Here is an 18,581-nt window from a genome sequence, read left to right as displayed (position 1 = left end):
AACAAATAATAGTTACTATAATAATTAATATTTCATTCTAAATATATTTGGTCCAAGAAGATATGGTTTTAGAAAATGCTATTATTATAGGATTATTGTGTTATTCAAAACTTTGGCTTGGTCAAAAAAAAAAAAAACAAAACAAATATCTATCATTGTGAATAATAGGGACCTAAAGAATTTATTTTGATGGGATATATAGGGTTGGATGACTCATCCCTTCAACTTGATCCAACTTGACAATTTGGTTCATGGACGACCAGCCCAAGCTAGTTAGAAAACTTTCAAACCTAATGCGAATCGAATTTGATAAGACTTCTTAGATAGTAAAGAGCCCCAAAATCATAGACAAATACATATAATAGGTGGCTGCGGAAAAATCAGTAGAGAAAATTGTTTGATGCGTTTCGAAATATATTATTTTTTAAAATATATTTATATGATATATCCGGTTTAGCTATAAAAAAAAATAAAAAAGAAAAAGGAAAAGAAAAAAAAAAGGAACAACCGTCGGGGCAGGGGCTCTTTCGCTCCTTTTTCTTCGCCTGGCTCCAGCGGTTTAAGAATTGAGACGAGACGACGTCATTGGTCGACCGACCGACGAAGAAGGCAAAGAAGCCAAACCCCAAACTCTCTCTTTTTTTCTCTCTTTTCCTCAAACACATTGTGGATTCGCGATAATAACCCCCCTTTTGTCTCTTTGTCAAATTTCTTCATCTCCGCCCGTGGTAAAGAAAACCTCGATAGGTTCCAAAAGTTCGTTTTTTTTTCTCGGTATCATCGCCTCCACTCCAGTGGGCTTTTGGAGGATTCAAGGAGGAAATTTGGCTCGTTTTTGAGCGTGATTTGGGGCTATGAGGAAGAAGCTCGAAACTCGTTTTCCCGCGGTAAGCTCTTGATGTTTCTTTTGATAAAGATTGCTCCTTTTGGTCGATTTGGTTTCTGAATATTGTGATTTAGGGCTTTTTTATGAGGTTCTGCTATCCGGTTGTTGTCTTGTTTGGTGTTGTGGTTCTGCGAGGAGGGGATTAGGGTTTACTTTTTTGATTCGTTATTGTGGAGAAAACTGGTTTCGAGGTCATGGTTTTGAACCGAGGTCGCCCCAGGAGAGCGTTTTTGATGATTGAATTATTGTTAATTTGTATTTTTATTTATTGTTAATTTGTATTTTTATTCTACGCTTGCCTTAGGGTGCGAGAATCTGTTAGTAGGGGTTCGGTTTTGTTGTGAAGTATGCAAAATTTGCTTATGATGTTAAGCAAGCAATGCTCTTCTAATGTAAAATTTCTCTGAATTGCTGCTTCCGAAGCTAGGGTTTTTAACTATTTATATTATTTCTGTTATAAAGAATCATTCTTAAGGTGCCATGTTTTCAGTGGGTTTTGATTTTTATATTGATGTCAACTTGTTGGAAACCAAGAACGCGTGAGGGGTTGGACGGTGGAACAAAAGTAGTTAACCATGATGGCTTTGATACTTAAGGAGAGGCACCTTGAAACCACTGGATTAGAAAGCTTCTTTGGTTGAAACAATTAAGTGAATGGAGTTTGTATGAACTTATTGAGTTAAATGATTAAGTTTTGTTGTTCTGATGGTACAGGATTAGTAATGATCCAGTAGTGGAACCGTAGCCACCAGTATTTATAGATCAAGCATGAGAACAGCTTTCTCAATATGCTTCCTCCATTTCCTAAGGTCTTCAATCCCTTCTCTTTACTGTTTTACATAAAGGCTTGGGACTTTTTGAGTTTGTTATTACAACTTTATCTTCTCCATGTATGATGTGGAAAGCTTCGTGTTAAGTACATGAGCCTGGACTCTAAAGGCTTCTGCTTGAGAAGCTACCAGTGCTTCCTTTCACTTTGCATTCCATGTCTAAACATTACTATCAATGATATATATTTACTGCTTCTGACATAGGAAAAGGAGGACGCAAAAGAAGATAAATGGGAACAAGAAGAGAGGAAATAACAATGTGCAAGAATCAACCACTCAAGAATGATCTGCAAATTCTCCACCAAACCATCTACCTGTTATAATTTCTAAGATGGCATCCTCTCTCTGTTCATGGACCTTTTGAATATCTTCGAATGAGGAAGGAAGACAGAAATGTAGATCTAGACCATTAGATGTTGAAGAATTATGCTTTGCCATTAAAACCAGCCTGAAAAACTCTACCAAGCCCTTAGAGATTCATATTGTTTTTTTTCCCCTAAACAAGCTGTATTGATTATTAACCTCCATAAAATTCTGCCACTCAAAGCCCAATTTTCACTTGAGCTTTGTGTTTGAAGTTAGCCCTGATTATGTCAACCTTATAGAATTCTTAGCAATTTGAGGTTTTTAAGTGTTTCAAGTTTCAACCATTGTTTTTCCATCTAGAATCAAACTGAAGTGGCCCTGAGTGCATATGAGATAAAGTTTGTCGAATTCTTGGTTTTGCATTCTTTTTGCGAGTACAGCTGAAGCCAATAACTGACCATGTATTTGTTGCTTTCACAATGTCGATGTTACAGCTACTTCTTCTTCAACTTATTATGGTTTAATGTTTCACACAAATGTCTAAGGGATTTTAAGATACAACTTTTGATGCATGATGTGTAGACATTAATTCACGTGCAAACAAATTAGTGTAATTATGTGGGTGATTGTTACCCCGCCAAAACACATGCAATAAGAAAAAAAAAAGGAATTTTATCACTTCACACAGATGTTGTTTTTCTGGACAATACTTTATTTGACATGAAATTTGGTTGTGCATGAGGCTGATATTAACTTTTTGCATTATGATACATGTGTATTTATGTGTGCATGCATGTATACATATATGTTTATATTTTCAATCTTTTGCATGTTGTGTGTCTACACCCATGATGACCCAAGTTACCCTGTAATGTTTTTTATCTCGTAATTAAACACTCTCAATGTCGATACTTAGAGCTGAAGTGCATAACAGTATAAGATGCATGCCTCAATTCTTCCTACATGCAGATTAATGGAAACTATGATGACTAAATTATTGGCACTTTATTCGTGGCTGTATGCAACGAAAACTTTGTGCCTGACCTTGCTGTTTATTGATCATGAAGCTTAATCATATCATCTCAAATGAGATAGCTAGTACTAACTTTAAAAGCATGCGCTTGAATCTGTTAGGTTTGCCTGCTTTGGAATTTTATCAATTTCTATTTACAAACTTTGCAAATCAGAGTTTATAATCATAGGCAGACATATCAAAACATGCTATCTTTCATGCCCAGATGATCTCAGATACCACCTGTTAACTCTACTATCCTTGCTCACTTACTATCAAATCCCACCTATTTGTCGCTTCCAGCTTCTTTTCGAAGCTATCATGCCTATTTCTCTCTCTATTTCTTGGCTCCTGTATCCATTGTGAAACTCTGATCTCTATTCCCCCTCCCCCCTTCTTCCTCCTGCCCTGAACACCCCGTCCTACTATAACAACTTCCAGTCCCTTATCAATTAGATTTCTTGAATAAACCCGCACCGCAGTCATATCCAATTTGATAATATAGAATTAAATCTTTTTTGTACATGATTAAATCTTTTCTAGCATGCAAGTTAAATTTACTGCATACTGGAAATATATTCCTCTGGGTTCCATCATGTGTCAAAATGAGATACATAATGAGCAATGAGGTCTGCATTTGAATAGAATGACAAGGTTGTTCCGTTTCACACTCAAGCAATCATTCTTCAAGCATGAATTAAAATCTGTCGTGTATCTCAATTCGCCCCGCACTGGACTTATTTATGTGTCTGCTCATTTTCTGCTTTCTAATTTTCACCTACCCTTCTCTTGCCTCTGGTTGTCAAATTTATTTTTCTGTGCCCAAGGAGGATGGCATACTGATTGAGATTTCATGAGCATGTATAATAAAGATTCAAGGAGATTCTACATGGAGATGTACTCTAATTTTTGTTGAATGATTGTGAAAATTAGGAGAATGCCTTACTTAACATGGATGGAAATCATTCGTTGATGTGGACTCATAAGGCTGATTCCAAATAGTTGGGATGTGCCTCAATGGTTATGATTAGGCCCCGTCATATATTACATGAGCCTATGCATTAAGATACACCATCCTTATCCCAATTTATGATCGACTTACCTTTTTAAAAGCATTCATGCTGCCAATATATATCCTTGTTCATCACCATCCTCTCCTTATATGCATACATTTATGATAAATCACTAATGTTGATGATGATAGAGCATCTTGATAGCATTGGCATATAATAGTGTGTGCCGATTTACAATTGAATCCAATTATATTTTAGCTTTTTCTCAGCTCATAAGGTGAGTAAATCAGGTTCTTGTCCTTTATAATGACTTTAATTCAACACACTAATGTTCTTGGTTGGTCGTCAGCTGCAACATTTTTGGGTTAAGCTTCAAGATGCTATTACTTTGTCATTATATAATGTCATTTATTGATAATGCTTTCATGTATGAATCAATCATCAATCATTCTATCATGAGCCATGTGGTCTGACATAGTGTATTTGTTGGCAGTCTCGAATAAAAAGATTATGCAAGCAGATGAAGATGTTGGGAAGATTGCATTGGCGGTACCTGTTTTAGTATGTGAGTTCTTTCAATCATTTAACTATCCTAATTAGATATTACTAATGTTAGATTACATTCCATTCCTTTAGATCTAGTTTTTTCTAGGTAAAAGTTTGATGAGTATTATTGATATTATTATTTTGGATGTTTCCCATATGCCACCCAATATTTTATCGATGTTACATATGAAACACTCCCATATCACTATTTACAAATTGACCACAGAAGTCCTATTTATATTGCAACAAGACCTTAGTTTAAAGTTTTGGCTATAGATCTTGATGAAAATATTACTTCTAGACCTTAAGGGACTTTTGTATACTTTATGACCAAAATACCCCTCAAACAACTTTTCTCTGCTTGCAGGTGGGACCACCACACCTCTCTCAAACCCCATCCTCAATTGACACTCCCGCTTTTCACCTCAATCCCACCCTCATCCCTCGAACCCCTATCAACCTTCCAATGCCCACCCTCATTCCCATCCTCTCAGCTATGTCAAGCCTGCTCACCCCATCAATGTTGCCACCCCTTGCCTTGCCTCCATTGCCATTGTCATTGCCTCCAAGCCCAAGCCCTCCTTTTGCTAGTGGGACCATCACCATGCCACCCATGTGCTACCTGCATGCCCCCTCCTGACCTCCCATCCCCCCCCCTTCCTCTCTCTATACATACCCCTCAATCTCTGCTTTCTCTAGGCGTTCATTGAAGTAACAAAGCGGAGAGAGATCTTGACTTGGCCAACCTAGTACCTGAAGTACTACTATAGAAGAAATCTTCTTCCTTCCATGATGTTTAAGATCTTGCTGGTAGTGGAGACTACCATCTGATGGAGGTGTAGATGGAGGAGGGCACCCCATCGAAGATCCCCATCAAGTCCATTGTTGAGATCTATGGCATCCCCTCATCACACCTATAAGGGAGCGCCTTGAATACTATTACTTCCATGGCTAGAACGCTTGCTTCTAGTCCCACTTTAGGTACAGCTCCACCATCATTTGCCTTAATGTGCCCTTGGTCCTTCATGGTCTCTGACCCCAAGGTTGTGGCCGTCCTTGACACCTAGAGTTTCTAGATCTAAAAATTCAGAAAGACTTGTTGGAATCCAGGTTGGGTTGGTCTGACCAAAAAAGGCATGGGGTATCCAAGGTTGAGAAAAGCATCTTCGTGGTGACCCATCGCCTTTACCAGCAGCTTCCGCATCTGGTGCTATCTCAACCACTTAAAGCCCACCCATGCTAACATCTGGCAACTCCTCTTCAACCTCCTCACTTCTTGCAAGTCCCATGTCATCCCCACCCTTGGCACCAACTTTGCCACTCTCTTGCAAGTTGAGCCGATCATGGGCCGGGCTTGGGCACAAAAAATGTCAAATTATAAGTAAATCCGACCCAAAGCCCAACGAAAAATGAATATAGTTTAGGCTCGAGGTCCTGCCCATGATCAGCTCTATTTACAGGTCATGGAGTCCCACATGATCACCGTGGGAAGGCTGACTTCAACAACCTCAAGGTCAAAGCAAGGCCAACTTCGGCATCAAGCCCCCAGCCTCTGGCCTTGGCACAAGAGGCCTCGCCAAGGCAACCAAGTGGCACTTCCTCCAACTCGCCCTCCTCTTATCCCTCGGCCTCTCTAAGATCCTTGCGAAAGTCTTCCCTATCCCCTTTGCCTTGCCAAGTCCAACTATTACTTCATCACCATGGTCAAGTTGGTGCTCGATGCCATCGTGATGCTCGAGCTATCCAAGAATGAGAGATGCCACAACCTCCTCTTCACCACCTTGTTCAACAATTATAGTGGCATGAATGTGATGCTCTTGATGATCCTACAGTGGTCGGGGATGGTTGACTCCAAGATCCATGCCCGGTTAACCGAGGAGTTTCGGCTGGCACGACCATCGAGGGTTGGAAAGTAATGCCGGTAGCGACAAAGAAGATGGAGCTGACATAGTCGGTAGTGTACGAAGTGAAGAAGGGGGAGATGATGTTCGTGGTACCGACCCTTGGTGACATGGGACAAGAAGAGTTTTGACCATGGTTAGGGAGCTCATCTTGGACCAGTTCGCTGGGACAACATTCGTAGCTCCTCAAGTACATGGTGTGGTCCAACGGCCTGGAGATGGAAGCCTATCATTGTGGAACAAGCGGTGCAGAAGGAGCTGGTGGTGTTGGTGGGAAAGCTGTTGCTTGTGGAGTTGTTCCTTTGTTACGATAACTTCATTGCGGAGGTTGAGACATGGCTATTCGGTGTTCATGTCAACTTTACATCATTGACCAAAGCGACCACCACCTAGTCATCTTAGTTGACAGGCTCTGTGATTTGTTAACACAAGAAAAATGTGAATAGGTAGAAGGGAAAGGGTTTTGGTGCTCATGGACCCCTAGTTAATTTAACTAAGGACTGTCTTTGGGGCAATGGAAGGCTAACAGAAAGGTCTTTTTGCAAATCTAACAAACACTGTCTGGGTTGTTTTGTAAATATGGATAAGGGGAGGAGTTTTATATAATTTTGGCAAAATCTTAGGTGTGATATGTAGAAAACCCTTTTTTCACATGCTGATATGAACATCTGAATAATAGCACCGAAAGTCGTAATTGTGCAATGTGCATACTATGCATAAACATGGCCTTATGATACATATAGATATACTTACAGACTTGTCCTTGACCATCCAAATTGACATGCAGGCATCCATCCATGTGTGTTTATGTTCTAATGTTATCTCTTTATATGATATGTTTGTTCTGAGTTTACCTATTTAGGTGTTTATTTATGTTCACTTTCCATGACTTATAATTTTGCAGCTAAAGCATTGGAATTGTTTCTGCAAGATCTTTGTGACAGAACATATGACATAACTCTTCAGAGAGGAATGAAGACAATGAGTGCTTTGCATTTGTAAGTACCATTTAAAGTTGTTTAGTAAATTGAACTCTTTAGAATCATTGCTCTATCTCCAATGTATAATTTATGGACTTCGCAATAATGGATTTTGGAATTCTTTTGAATTTGGCATTACATATTCTGTGAGATGCTACAGAAGTACATAATTATTTTCAGCCATGAATTAAAAAATCTAGAAAGTTAAAAGGTAAAAAAGTTTAAAACATTGTTAAATAACATAAGTTAGAGTAAGTATATGTCTATTTTTTCTTTTTGTCTTGACAAAGAAGTAATGGTGTAATTCATTAGCTTGACATTATTGTAGAATATGAAATCAATACTGAACTCTATTTTGGACAACATGCTGTACTTTATGGTCCTCATGTTTTTGCTGTTACATACGCTTTGAGTCCCATGTGTTACATGAGCTGTTATATGTGAAGCATGGACCTTGATACTGGATCTGGATACATCAGCATGGCAAATCTTGACAGCAATGAGGATATAATACCGTTGGGATTCTTGTATAAATAAATGTATCTTTTACAAATGTCTAAGAAAGAATGCATAAAACATTATGGGCTATCATGTATATTCTACTCAATAAAATCAACATTACAAATTCTGAAACTAAGCTTCCATTATGTCCATCATTAAAGAGTTATGTAAGAAGAACCCCTTTTGCTCACCCACAGATGTATCTGTAAGTATCCTGGATGTACTCTGTGAATATCCAAAGCTTATTTCTTACTTTTAGAAGTGGGATCCTGATAATAAGATGCAACTCTTACACTAGCCGTATTTGGCATGTACTGGTATGCAGTATCTAGTTATTCCTTATAATACACCCCTTCGTATTTTTTTAATACACCTCTCTCTCTCTCTCTCTCTAAAGTTTTGAGAGTAAGAGAGACAACATAGAAAAGCTAAAAGTAGAGCCTCAATAAAATTAACTTTAAATCTTGATTTATGTAAACAATGAGCATCCTTTTTGATGCATTAATCATTCAAACCTTTCTTGCACTTCAAAGTTCTTTCACATTAGCTCATAGTTGTGTGATGATTCTTCCCTGCTTCATTATATATTAATTTCTTTTGTTTTATATCACTGATATTTGTTGCTTCAATGTTTCTCTTAATGGTTTGTATCCTGCTTCATGCCTAGATATGATCTAATTAAGAAGGTACACATATAAAAACAATGTGCCCTTGTTACTCTTAAAACCATTATGCTGTATTAGGTATTTAGTGTCTAATAAGATGGACCCAGGCCATAATGCTGGGCTAGCTTCAGGTGCCTACTTTTAGGGCTAGGCTGTGCTTAGGTCTAGTTCTTATAATTTTCTACAGTCTTGGGCCTTAAGCATCCAGTGGGCCTGAGCTACCATGGCTTGGCCAAGATTGGCCTGTCAACATCCCTATTTGGACATTGTGATGACTCCAATCCTAACCTATCTCTCTTTCTCAACAGAATTCAATTCTGTGTTTTTGGATTTATATATCGTGCATCTACTATGTAATACACATTCTGGGCTCCTTATAATTTGTGTCCATTGTTTCTGTTGGAGGAAATTCTTTGTAATGGTCAGCTGCATTGACTAACTGTAGTGATGGCCATGGCAGCAATGAGCAATAAAGAGGATCATGGCCTGCTTCTTTTACTATTTTTTCTATGTTCGTGCAATTCATTAAATCTCCATGAAGCATAACATGAAAATGGCATCTGAAAAATGTCCCATTGCATATCTTAATTAAATTTCGTCAAGTTGTAATAGATGATTTAGTAGGAGACCTATTATCAGAGATTGCTAGTGAGTTCTATGTAATCAAAGTGATAGGACAAGATGGAGTTTTCTGATGTTAGTATATGTATATATATAAAATTAAACAAGAGAAGCAAAAAAGATTAGCCTAGTGCACAAGGCTACACCATTTCTAATAAAATCAAACAAGGAGTGTTTCATGTACCTTTTTATTAAATAAAAGTTTTTCATGTAGGACCTTCTGGAGGTAGGCATCCTGATGCAGCTTTGAATCTGATTCTTGTTTCTGTGTCATTAAAAATGCTTTTGTATGTTCAACAACATGCCATGTTATCAATCTGTAATTAAACTTGACCGTACCAAAGGAGAGGTCATTGCATTATTGGGTCAATTGGCAGACCTTTTGACATAAAAAAAAGAATAATATGATACTTAAAGAAAAGTAAAGATTCTTTTGAAAAATATGAAAAATCTCTTCCATGTATGATAATGCAAATGCTCAACATCATGTAATGTTTGGCCATGGGTTTGGGCATGAGGCTGTTTATCTCGCTCCCTTCTATTGGAAATACCTTTTATGAATTTATCCATTTATATTCACCTTCTAATTGATGACAAGGGATTCGCACAAACTCTCTTTGTTACCAAATCTATTCTAAAGATACATGATTGATGGATCACAATCATCTATTGCTTCATCCTCTTGAATAAATCACTCTTACATGCATAGTTTTGTTTGGATAAGAAGGAAAAAAGGAGAAATTGATAATATTTTTCTTTTTCTTCCTTTTTTAGGGAGAGAGGGGGGCGGGGGGCTGCATGAACGGACCTGAGGGAGTTTGAGGAAATGAGCGCTGAGAGTTTCTTGTTTCTTTAATATTTAATTAAATGACTAAAATGACCTTTATGAACTTTAAATAAAAAAGAGAAACGGTAAAGGGCATACTGTTATTTGGGTGCCAGTTTATTGTCCCATCAACTTGTATTGCTCCAGGTTAGTTGATTCAGTGAAACCAGCTGGTTTAATCAATTTAAAGTGGGGTTTAAGCCTAAGGCCTAATTAGGCAGCAGGTTTGGCCTAGGAGCGGTTCACCGGTCAGACCACTTGGTCAATTTATATTTGATGTCAGTTCTATGTGCAAGGTGCTCATGCATTTTGTGGAATTGAATTTTAGACCCTCTGACCAATTAACCTACAGATTCTTGGCCATTGACGTTGATTTGCACTTGATCAAGGAACCACATTATCTTCAGACTGGCCAAGCACATTAGTCAGGCGTACGTTTTCCAGGCCAACCCTAGGCTTTTTCTTGTGTTAGGCTGGACCAGATTAATCCTTTGTTTCTCAGCCTGCTCTGGGGCCCAGAGTGGCTGAATTCATTTTAGGCTGCTCATGTCCTAGTTTTGCCTTATAATAATTCTTGATATAATAGATGTACTCTTCACCAACTAATTGAATTTAATTTATGCTTAATTTATTAACAGAAACAGAAGAAACACAGCCCTTTTTCCCTTGAGTCCCCTACGTTATGTACACTTTCTACTTCAGAATTTTCAGAAGGGCCACTGACCCACTATTAAATATCATTATCTGAAAATATTTCCTGCATGTCTTTTTTTGCTTTTCTTTTCTTTTAGCAATTTGATTACAAGATCTTTTCCTGCTTGATGACATACTGGTTATACTATGCCTGGATATTTACTTTCTTTTTTTTTGTGGCACTGAATGCTTTTTAGCCTTAAATCTTATCTATACATTGTTTACTTGTTTTAGGAAGCAGTGCGTGCATAGTTTTAACGTGTTTGACTTCCTGAAGGATATAGTGAGCAAGGTTCCAGACATGGGAACTTCTGATGCTGGTGGCGATGACAGATCTGCCAAGAGAAGGTTCGTAGCGTTAATTTCATGATATTAGGTATTACTTGCAGTTGGTCAACTATAATATTCTATCATTACTACCATGTTGATATTGCAACTGTATTGCATTGCCATCCAGGAAAGCTGCAGATGATGACAATGATAATGAGGAGTTGAAGCGAAGTAGAGCTGTAAGTGTCACTTATTCTGTAATGTTGAATTTGCACTCTAGAATAGTTATCTATGCTTCTCGCGTATCTTCCCAATATTATTTGTCAACTTTGTGCAAGCTTCTCATATGGATTAATGCTTTGATTTTGTAATATCATATATACTTACTAAACCATCATTACCATTTGGTAAACTTCATTTATGATTTTGCACTTACAAAGGGCCCATTGATGTTGCTTTTGTTTTTGAAAAAACCAAGCAGAAAAATGAACTAGAATGGACAATATTTTTGAACCATTTAATTTTTTGTAGATTGTTTGTAAAATCTTTAGATATTTTGGCAGCAAAATTTTATTGCTTTCAAAATTTGAAAATAAAAGCAAGGATTCACAGAAGTTCTGTGCAAATATGCTATATTGAACATCAATCTTCTTGTGGTATTTTACTAATTTGTACAGAAACGAAAATTCAAAGGCAACAACGATACCAAACAGGGCCCAAGATACTAAGATTTCATTTGCCTGCTCATCCTGCATGCTGATCTTGTCTGCATCTCATTTCTTTTTGAGTGCTATCTCAGCTAATAAAAGCTTTCCTCATGGCAGCATGAGGGGCCAGTGGGTCACAATGGTGGCGGCAGAGGACGGGGGCGGGGACGTGGGAGAGGACGTGGTGCCCGAGGTGCTCGTGGTGCTGATAAGGATGGTGCTCATTATGACAAATATGAAGATGACCCTGGCTCGCCTCCTCAACACAGTGACAGACCACCTCATGTGAAATCGGAAATGATGGATGATGGCGTAAGCGCAAGAGAATCAAAGGAAACCACAGTTAGCTGTAGTAACACAGGTTCTGCCATCCGGAACTTTGACTTGAATTTGGATTTGGATGAGAATGGAGACACACCTACAGCTGCAGTCACAGCCACGGGTACCACCAAAGCAACAGCCGCAGCCGCATCTGCATCCTCTGAGACAGATCAGGGAATGAAGCATGGTGAGTACCCGGGCTGGTCGCTGGCTGATGTGGACACAATGGCCATCGATCCTATTCAGTTTGCACTATCAGACCAAAGATTAGATGAAGAGGAAGAGGATTATGATAATGAAGACAGTTGATCGGCGTATACATCTCACCGTCCCAACAGATTTATAGGTAGATCTGATCTGACTCTAATATAGATGATGGCAGCTGCCCTCCCACCTCTTGAGACAAACTCAAGAGCTCAGGGAATGGGCTGAATGATGTTATAAACTACAAATACACATTGGGGTGGAAGTGTTAGAAACTGTGTTAGTTTTAGTAACTAATTGTCACAGGAACAGTTCATTTGATTTGGATGTTCCGATCGTCGTGCTTGATTCCGGCGATGGGAAAACCTTATCAACAAGAGCAGACTGCTATTAAAGCAGGTAAAACAAGTCATTTGGGGTTGGAGTGCAGATCTTGTGCGACCGATTTTATTTGGAGTTAATTTAGGTTGGGCCTCTTTCCATCTTGATGATCGAAGGTGCAACTAGGTTGTGGTTAGGTTTCTTTACATTTTATGGTCTGATGAACTCTTTATTTATTTATTTATTTATTTTTGTGGTGGAGAATATACCTTTTCAATATATGCTAAAAAGGGGTGGACTTTGCTCTGCCAGTCTGCTGCTGCCGGAGCCCGGCAGGTGGAACAGAGGTAATGTTTAAATTCTCAGATATACGTTGTCGGACTGCGAAATCCTTTACTGGTGTACTCCACTCATAACTGGGCCTTGCTACAGCTTCCATCTTCTAAAATGAAGGCTACGGATTTACTCACATTTGTCCAAAAGCTTTCCACTTCATGGGTAATTAAGGGAAGCCATTTGACAGCAGCCCCTACAAAGCAAGAAACAACTTTCATTTCATTTCTATCAAAGCAAGAAATTTTATGATATGCAGGTTTCTTAATTTCATTTCTGTTGGTTCAAGGCTAGCTATCGTGATAGACGTGTAATTTGATAGCCAACTTGCTCGATTCTCATTTTTCCTCTTGTTCACATCTCATCCAAGGATGCAGGGCAAGTGAATATAGCATAGACCGAGGGAGGTGAAAGCTAAAGAGAAAGGTGGTGATTGTCATGCATGGTGAGCCATTTGGTACAAATAAACAAGTAGTTACATTTATCTTGTCACTACCCAAAATTGAAGAGTAGGATAATTACACTTATTTTACTACTACACATACTAGCATCAAAAATAGAAAAAATGGAACAACTGTTCAGAATATAAGAGTAGAATATAGGAGTAGGGGAAGAAAGATGACTTTCATGTATGATGGTATTGGCTTACATAGCGCAAACTGTCAAGGATAGCTGTCAAGGTGAATTGGTGTCAATTATCCTAGCAAGTGACAGGAGTCATTTATAAATATCAGGTTGTAATGCTAAAAAAAATGGGACGTTTTGGCTGATTCATCTGTCTGAAGAAAGTTATCTTTATTTTTATTTTTAAGTTATATTTGCTTTTACTTTTCGAATTTTATGCTTTGTTTCTAAGTAGAATTCTAGTTTATCCATAAAAATAGTAGTAGAATACTTTGTAGCCCCGTCTACACTCTACTTTTTTTCTTCTCAATAAACAATATGATGGTAGCGAAAATTTTTGAAGGTCAAGATATCTATATCCAAGATACTATCATTATTCTTCTTATTCTATCCTCTTTCTAGCTAGTTTAATGCTGGTGGCACGCCCATGCAAAGCCTATCCATAAGACTTGCCATTCTTCTCCCAACCAATAGGACGAGGTGACAAGAAGTTTGTGGCACGTCTGATAGAGCTTGTTTGTAAATAAGGTTTTTGGCATACCTGGTGTGACAATCACATAGCTACCATCAATGCCGTTGCAGAAAGAGATTAATGAAGCAATTGCGAGTAAAGTGACCACTGTGCTGGCATCGCTTGTGGAGTGATACATTGCATCTTCGATTTTGATGGCGGAACAGGTAAAAAATTTGCTTCTTTTATTGAGAGTCAATACAATACAATGCAACATGAATCAATGCATGCTATGATAAACTTTTGATCATTCTCCAATGAAAAGTAAATGGCCCTTGGGCTCCTTAATCTCTTTATTGTTTTGTTAGTTTCTTTGTTTTCTTTCCTGAGGGTCTCCTTGGAATCCTGTGTCTTCATGAACACGTCATCTAATTAATGAAAATGGTGATGACTCAGCTCTCCTGAGAGGTTATATGTGTTTGACCCACAAAATTGGCACTCCACAATTATTCTCAGATAAAAGTAGAGAAAAAGAAAGAAAAAGGTCTGCATCAATTATTTTTAGCTGCAAGGAAGTCAAAAAGTTCACCATGCCAATCGGCAGGAGTCATCTTATTGAATTGGTATGCCATGACCATTCATCCACTTACAAGAGCAATGGCAAAATAGCAGTCAGCTTTCCATTCTCTTGGTAAACCACATGAATGGCAAATCCTGTAATGCTTAGCTTGCAAATACACAGCTTTAGATCAGAGGCCAACCTTACGGGAACCTCCAAGGTGATTGATTCCAAACCAACAAATCTTTGAAAAGGTAAAAAAGTATGCCACTTTCCTTTACAATGCTTACAAATAATAATAATAAGAAGAAGAATAAGAATAATGGCAATAACATATGAATTACAAACAGAATAATAGCATCCACCACTTACACAATAGGGGATTTAGATAGGCCTTGGAGACCAATCCAGGACATTTTATTGGGCAATCCTTCATACATGTAAATAATTAGTAAATACCAGAATCTGAATCCTGCTGCCTCATCTGATTCAAATGAAATGTTCCTTGCATAGTCTCATCTACTTCCACCATGAACTTCTCCTCCTCCTGTCCTCTTCTTACTTTAAGCAGCAGTTCAAACTTGGCAGAATTTTCAGCCTTCTGAAAAGAGGAGAAAACCAGAAAGGATATTGGATAAGTCTGAAGCACTTGAACTAGACACCCATTTATTTTACTCAGAAAAAATGCACTTGAAAAATCTTTTTGCAGTCATTATAACTTTGGAATACATAGGAAAAGGAAACCAATGATGGAAGAATATTAGGACATAAAGGCTACAAGTGCCAACCTTGGCCCTCGCAGAAAGGACCTCAAGCAGTTTATATGGGATCAGTGAGTTAGACATTTGTTGGATGGATTGTACAGCATGAATTGCTGCATCTTGTATGATAGGATCATTCGTTGGCACCATCATCCATCCAGTTTCATGCCCATCTGGCACATGACCAATCTCATCATATCATTTTTAGCTCCACAGTAAAACAAACAAGTTGTGAATTAAGTTGGCACATACGGTTCTAACAGTAACAGTAACATACATGACAGTTTGGTTCATCCTAGATGCACACAATGACAGTTTGGTTCATAAGTTGTTGTCAGTATCTGAGAGTTTCTGATTTGGAATCTTAATGGATTTCATCATTCAAATTTGCTTATAGAATTGCAAATGAAATCAGCATTACCTTTTGGAGTTTGACTCTCCGAAGAGCAGTCATCCAACGGACTAAACTCCTGAAGCTCCTTAAACTTCATCCAGGGTTTGACCCAGACTTTAGCCTCATATAGCTTCTTCTTCCCTCCTTCAATTGCCTCAATAGTTATATAGTAAATAATTCCAGCTACAACTTGCTCTTTCACCTTCACTACTCGAACAAACTCAAGAAGAGTATTCTGCACCAAAAACACCAAGGGAATTAAATTAAAACAATTAGCATTTATCTGGGTAGCTGCAGTCTACAAGGCGGAGCAAGCGCAAAGAAGACGACTAGGACTAGGATTGTTATAGGGCGCGTTTGGTTTTGGAATAACCCAATAGTTCTTCCACAAGTTATTCATGGTTTTTTTTTTCATGAAGGAAGAGGAGGCAGAAATAGGGCTAAAATCAGATCGGATACTAATATATTCGTACCCATATTTGTTTTATGTAATAAATATAAATAAGACTACAAATTTATATTTATTTTAAAAGGATATTGATATAAATCGGATATTGAAAATATGGATATAAATATGGATATAGGTTGGATAATTAAATTTTATGACAATAGAATCAAAAATATTACTAAGTGGATGATAAATCAAATAAAAACATATTAATTTAGTTATATATTTTTTATAAAAATTAATGAGTTCTAATATAAAATTAAATAGAGTTACAAATAGATATTCGGATATGGATCGAATAATTGTCTAACCATATCTATATTTATTTTTTTTACGGATATGGATATAGATGCAGAAATTAGTCGGATGCTCAAATTTTTATTCGTAGATTCGGATAGAAGAAATGAGGGCCTTATGGCAAAAATAACTTATTCCAGCTGCCTTCTCTTAAATCATTATTCCCGGCATAAGCAGGTTCCACCAAAATAACTATCCCTTGTTTTGTTTTGCAAAAGTTTTTTGACCAGCATAAGGCTTATCCCAAGTCTCCCTCCTCCTTCTGAATTGTATCTCGGCAGAAACAAGACAAGTTAGATAAAAGGAAATTCGACCTCATGCATTAAATTATAGATCTAACATGGAAAAACTGGCAAACAATGGGAATCCATCGATACATGAATTAATTAATAAACGAACTAATCAAGAAAGCATATATATATCCACTGGAACAAAGAAAGGGAGGATATGCAGAATAAAGAGATCGAGACTATTCCAGTCCTCACCGCCTTCTTGTTGTGCTCTTCGACAGCGAAGCGAGCGAGCTCTTCGATCTCAACGCTGTTCTCGATCTCCTTCGCATCATGAACTCCTCCCAAGGTGGCCATGGCGATCGCAACTTATTCACCCGCAGGATAACCAGCAGCAAAGAGATGATGAAGACCGAATGTTTCGTCGACAGCCCCGTGCTCTCATGGCCCCAACTTTTATAACGCGTCCAATCTCTGCCCCCATCGACGGTCTTCGATAACGATAAAAAGTGGACCCCACTGCATGCCATAAAATCGAACGGCTCGCCCTCCCCTAAGAACCAAGTTTCCGACAGCCATATGCCTCCCCCATCTATTCCCCGGTCGATTGAAAACCGGTTTGGTGTCCACCATCTTCGAAGTTAACTTCGATGGCGGCATATCGGCAGATGAAGTATATGAAGAAGTGGATTTTATGATCAGAGACCATCATGATAAGCTGATTATGGGGGAGGTCGACGCACCTCGGTTTGACCACCATTGAGGCGGAGCTTCGAGCAGTCTGGAAGGGTATCTTTTATGTGAGGATGTTACTTGGTGCAGATACGGCATATTTTGAGAAAGACTCTTCTACGGTGATTGATTGGATACGGAGAGTGGATCAATATGGAGACGACCATCTGCTAATTCGTGAGACTCGCAGATTGGTCACAGGGATAAATTCCTTTTAGGCAACACATGTGTATCAAAAGGCGAACGGAGCTACAGATTGAGTTGCTTCCTTTGTTGCTCAGCACTCCGAAGAGTTTACCTGAACTAGTACCACTAATATTCCTTCTTTCTTGTATTATTATTATTAATATTAATATTATTATTATTATACTTAGCAGGTTGTACCAATGTAAGAGTGATATAAAATGCCGGTATTACCAAAAAAAAAAAAAAAAAAAAAGAAGAAGAAGTTCTACTCATCGGCTCGCTTTGAACCGGATCGCATGCTGGTTTGTAGTTTTCAGGGGAACTTTCAGGGAGGAGTATGAGCGAGATCGAATACCGTGGGCTACCCAAGGGGTTTTGGGGTGATGGATGGATAAGCGAGGATTAGTCTTGAAGTCTAGAAGAACATGGGCTTCAGCCCATGCCGTGAAGAAACATCGCGGCCGACGAAAGAGGAAGAAAGAGTAGCCAGGTCAACGTGGGTTAAGACCCCAGAGGCATTGGTTTTCTTGGATGGTACGTGATATGCTTTGAGTTACGTGCAACGAATATAGATGCGGTATATTATGTCTTAAGATGCGTACTTTGTGTTTAGAAGAAACGTTTTCTCTTTTTCTTTTTCCGGACGGTATTCAACGTCGACTTGCATGTACTTGCATGTAGGAGTCTTTTTCCTTTAATGAATCTGGTCCAAAATGTTTTAGTATTCTTGGAAACGGATCTAGTAGTCTTCCAAATGGATCTTAGGACCAAGTTTTTGCATGTGGATGATTAAAATGAGAGAGAGATGGATGATGAAGAAAGGTGACGAAAAGAGAAAGTTGACTTATTGTATTAGAGCATCTTTAGTGTTATAACGTAGTACATATACTTTCATTTTCATTTTTTTATTTTTTAAAAAAACCAATGTAATCCTTTCCTCTTCATTAAAAATATGAATTCAAA

General features: G+C 38.2%; 2 protein-coding genes across 15 annotated transcripts; one reads left to right on the top strand and one right to left on the bottom strand.

The window, feature by feature from the left end:
* Positions 1-550: 550 nt before the first annotated feature.
* Positions 551-14,367, top strand: LOC103705058 (dr1-associated corepressor-like). Of its 14 annotated transcripts, none has more exons than XR_005514329.1 (8): positions 551-887; positions 4,541-4,612; positions 7,399-7,492; positions 11,015-11,128; positions 11,238-11,289; positions 11,875-13,195; positions 13,314-13,381; positions 14,143-14,367. XR_005514329.1 is itself a non-coding variant. In XM_039132298.1 (8 exons), exons 5-8 carry the CDS (start codon positions 7,467-7,469, stop codon positions 12,385-12,387), a joined length of 705 nt encoding a protein of 234 aa, XP_038988226.1. In that variant the 5' UTR covers positions 551-887; positions 1,601-1,695; positions 4,541-4,612; positions 4,961-6,821; positions 7,399-7,466; the 3' UTR covers positions 12,388-14,367. The 14 variants fall into 14 exon arrangements, 5 of the variants coding, with proteins under 5 accessions (XP_038988226.1, XP_038988225.1, XP_008786876.2 ...); XR_003385269.2 differs by having other exon boundaries at positions 13,963-14,367; XR_005514328.1 differs by adding an exon at positions 13,967-14,040 and having other exon boundaries at positions 11,875-13,381.
* Positions 14,368-14,815: 448 nt separating this feature from the next.
* Positions 14,816-17,159, bottom strand: LOC103705057 (cysteine proteinase inhibitor 12-like). The gene is made up of 4 exons (XM_008788651.4): positions 16,956-17,159; positions 15,753-15,960; positions 15,359-15,504; positions 14,816-15,171 (listed from the first exon to the last, which is right to left on the bottom strand). The coding sequence occupies exons 1-4, from the start codon at positions 17,055-17,057 to the stop codon at positions 15,019-15,021; spliced, it is 609 nt and encodes a 202-aa protein (XP_008786873.1). The 5' UTR covers positions 17,058-17,159; the 3' UTR covers positions 14,816-15,018.
* Between the last annotated feature and the right edge of the window lie 1,422 nt (positions 17,160-18,581).

Source organism: Phoenix dactylifera, chromosome 12 (genome assembly GCF_009389715.1).
Source record: "Phoenix dactylifera cultivar Barhee BC4 chromosome 12, palm_55x_up_171113_PBpolish2nd_filt_p, whole genome shotgun sequence".
Classification (NCBI taxonomy): Eukaryota; Viridiplantae; Streptophyta; class Magnoliopsida; order Arecales; family Arecaceae; genus Phoenix; species Phoenix dactylifera.
Note: the sequence above shows the minus strand (reverse complement) of the source record. Positions and strands in the feature narration are given on the sequence as shown.

Coding starts and splice junctions, on each gene's coding strand:
- LOC103705058 (XM_008788652.4), top strand. CDS start 4,558: ATGCAAGCAGATGAAGATGTTGGGAAGATTGCATTGGCGGTACCTGTT. Junction 7,493..11,014: donor ACAATGAGTGCTTTGCATTT/GTAAGTACCATT, acceptor TACTTGTTTTAG/GAAGCAGTGCGTGCATAGTT. Junction 11,290..11,874: donor AGTTGAAGCGAAGTAGAGCT/GTAAGTGTCACT, acceptor TCCTCATGGCAG/CATGAGGGGCCAGTGGGTCA.
- LOC103705057 (XM_008788651.4), bottom strand. CDS start 17,057: ATGGCCACCTTGGGAGGAGTTCATGATGCGAAGGAGATCGAGAACAGC. Junction 15,961..16,955: donor AAGAGCACAACAAGAAGGCG/GTGAGGACTGGA, acceptor TTTTTGGTGCAG/AATACTCTTCTTGAGTTTGT. Junction 15,172..15,358: donor TCCTTTCTGCGAGGGCCAAG/GTTGGCACTTGT, acceptor TCCTCTTTTCAG/AAGGCTGAAAATTCTGCCAA.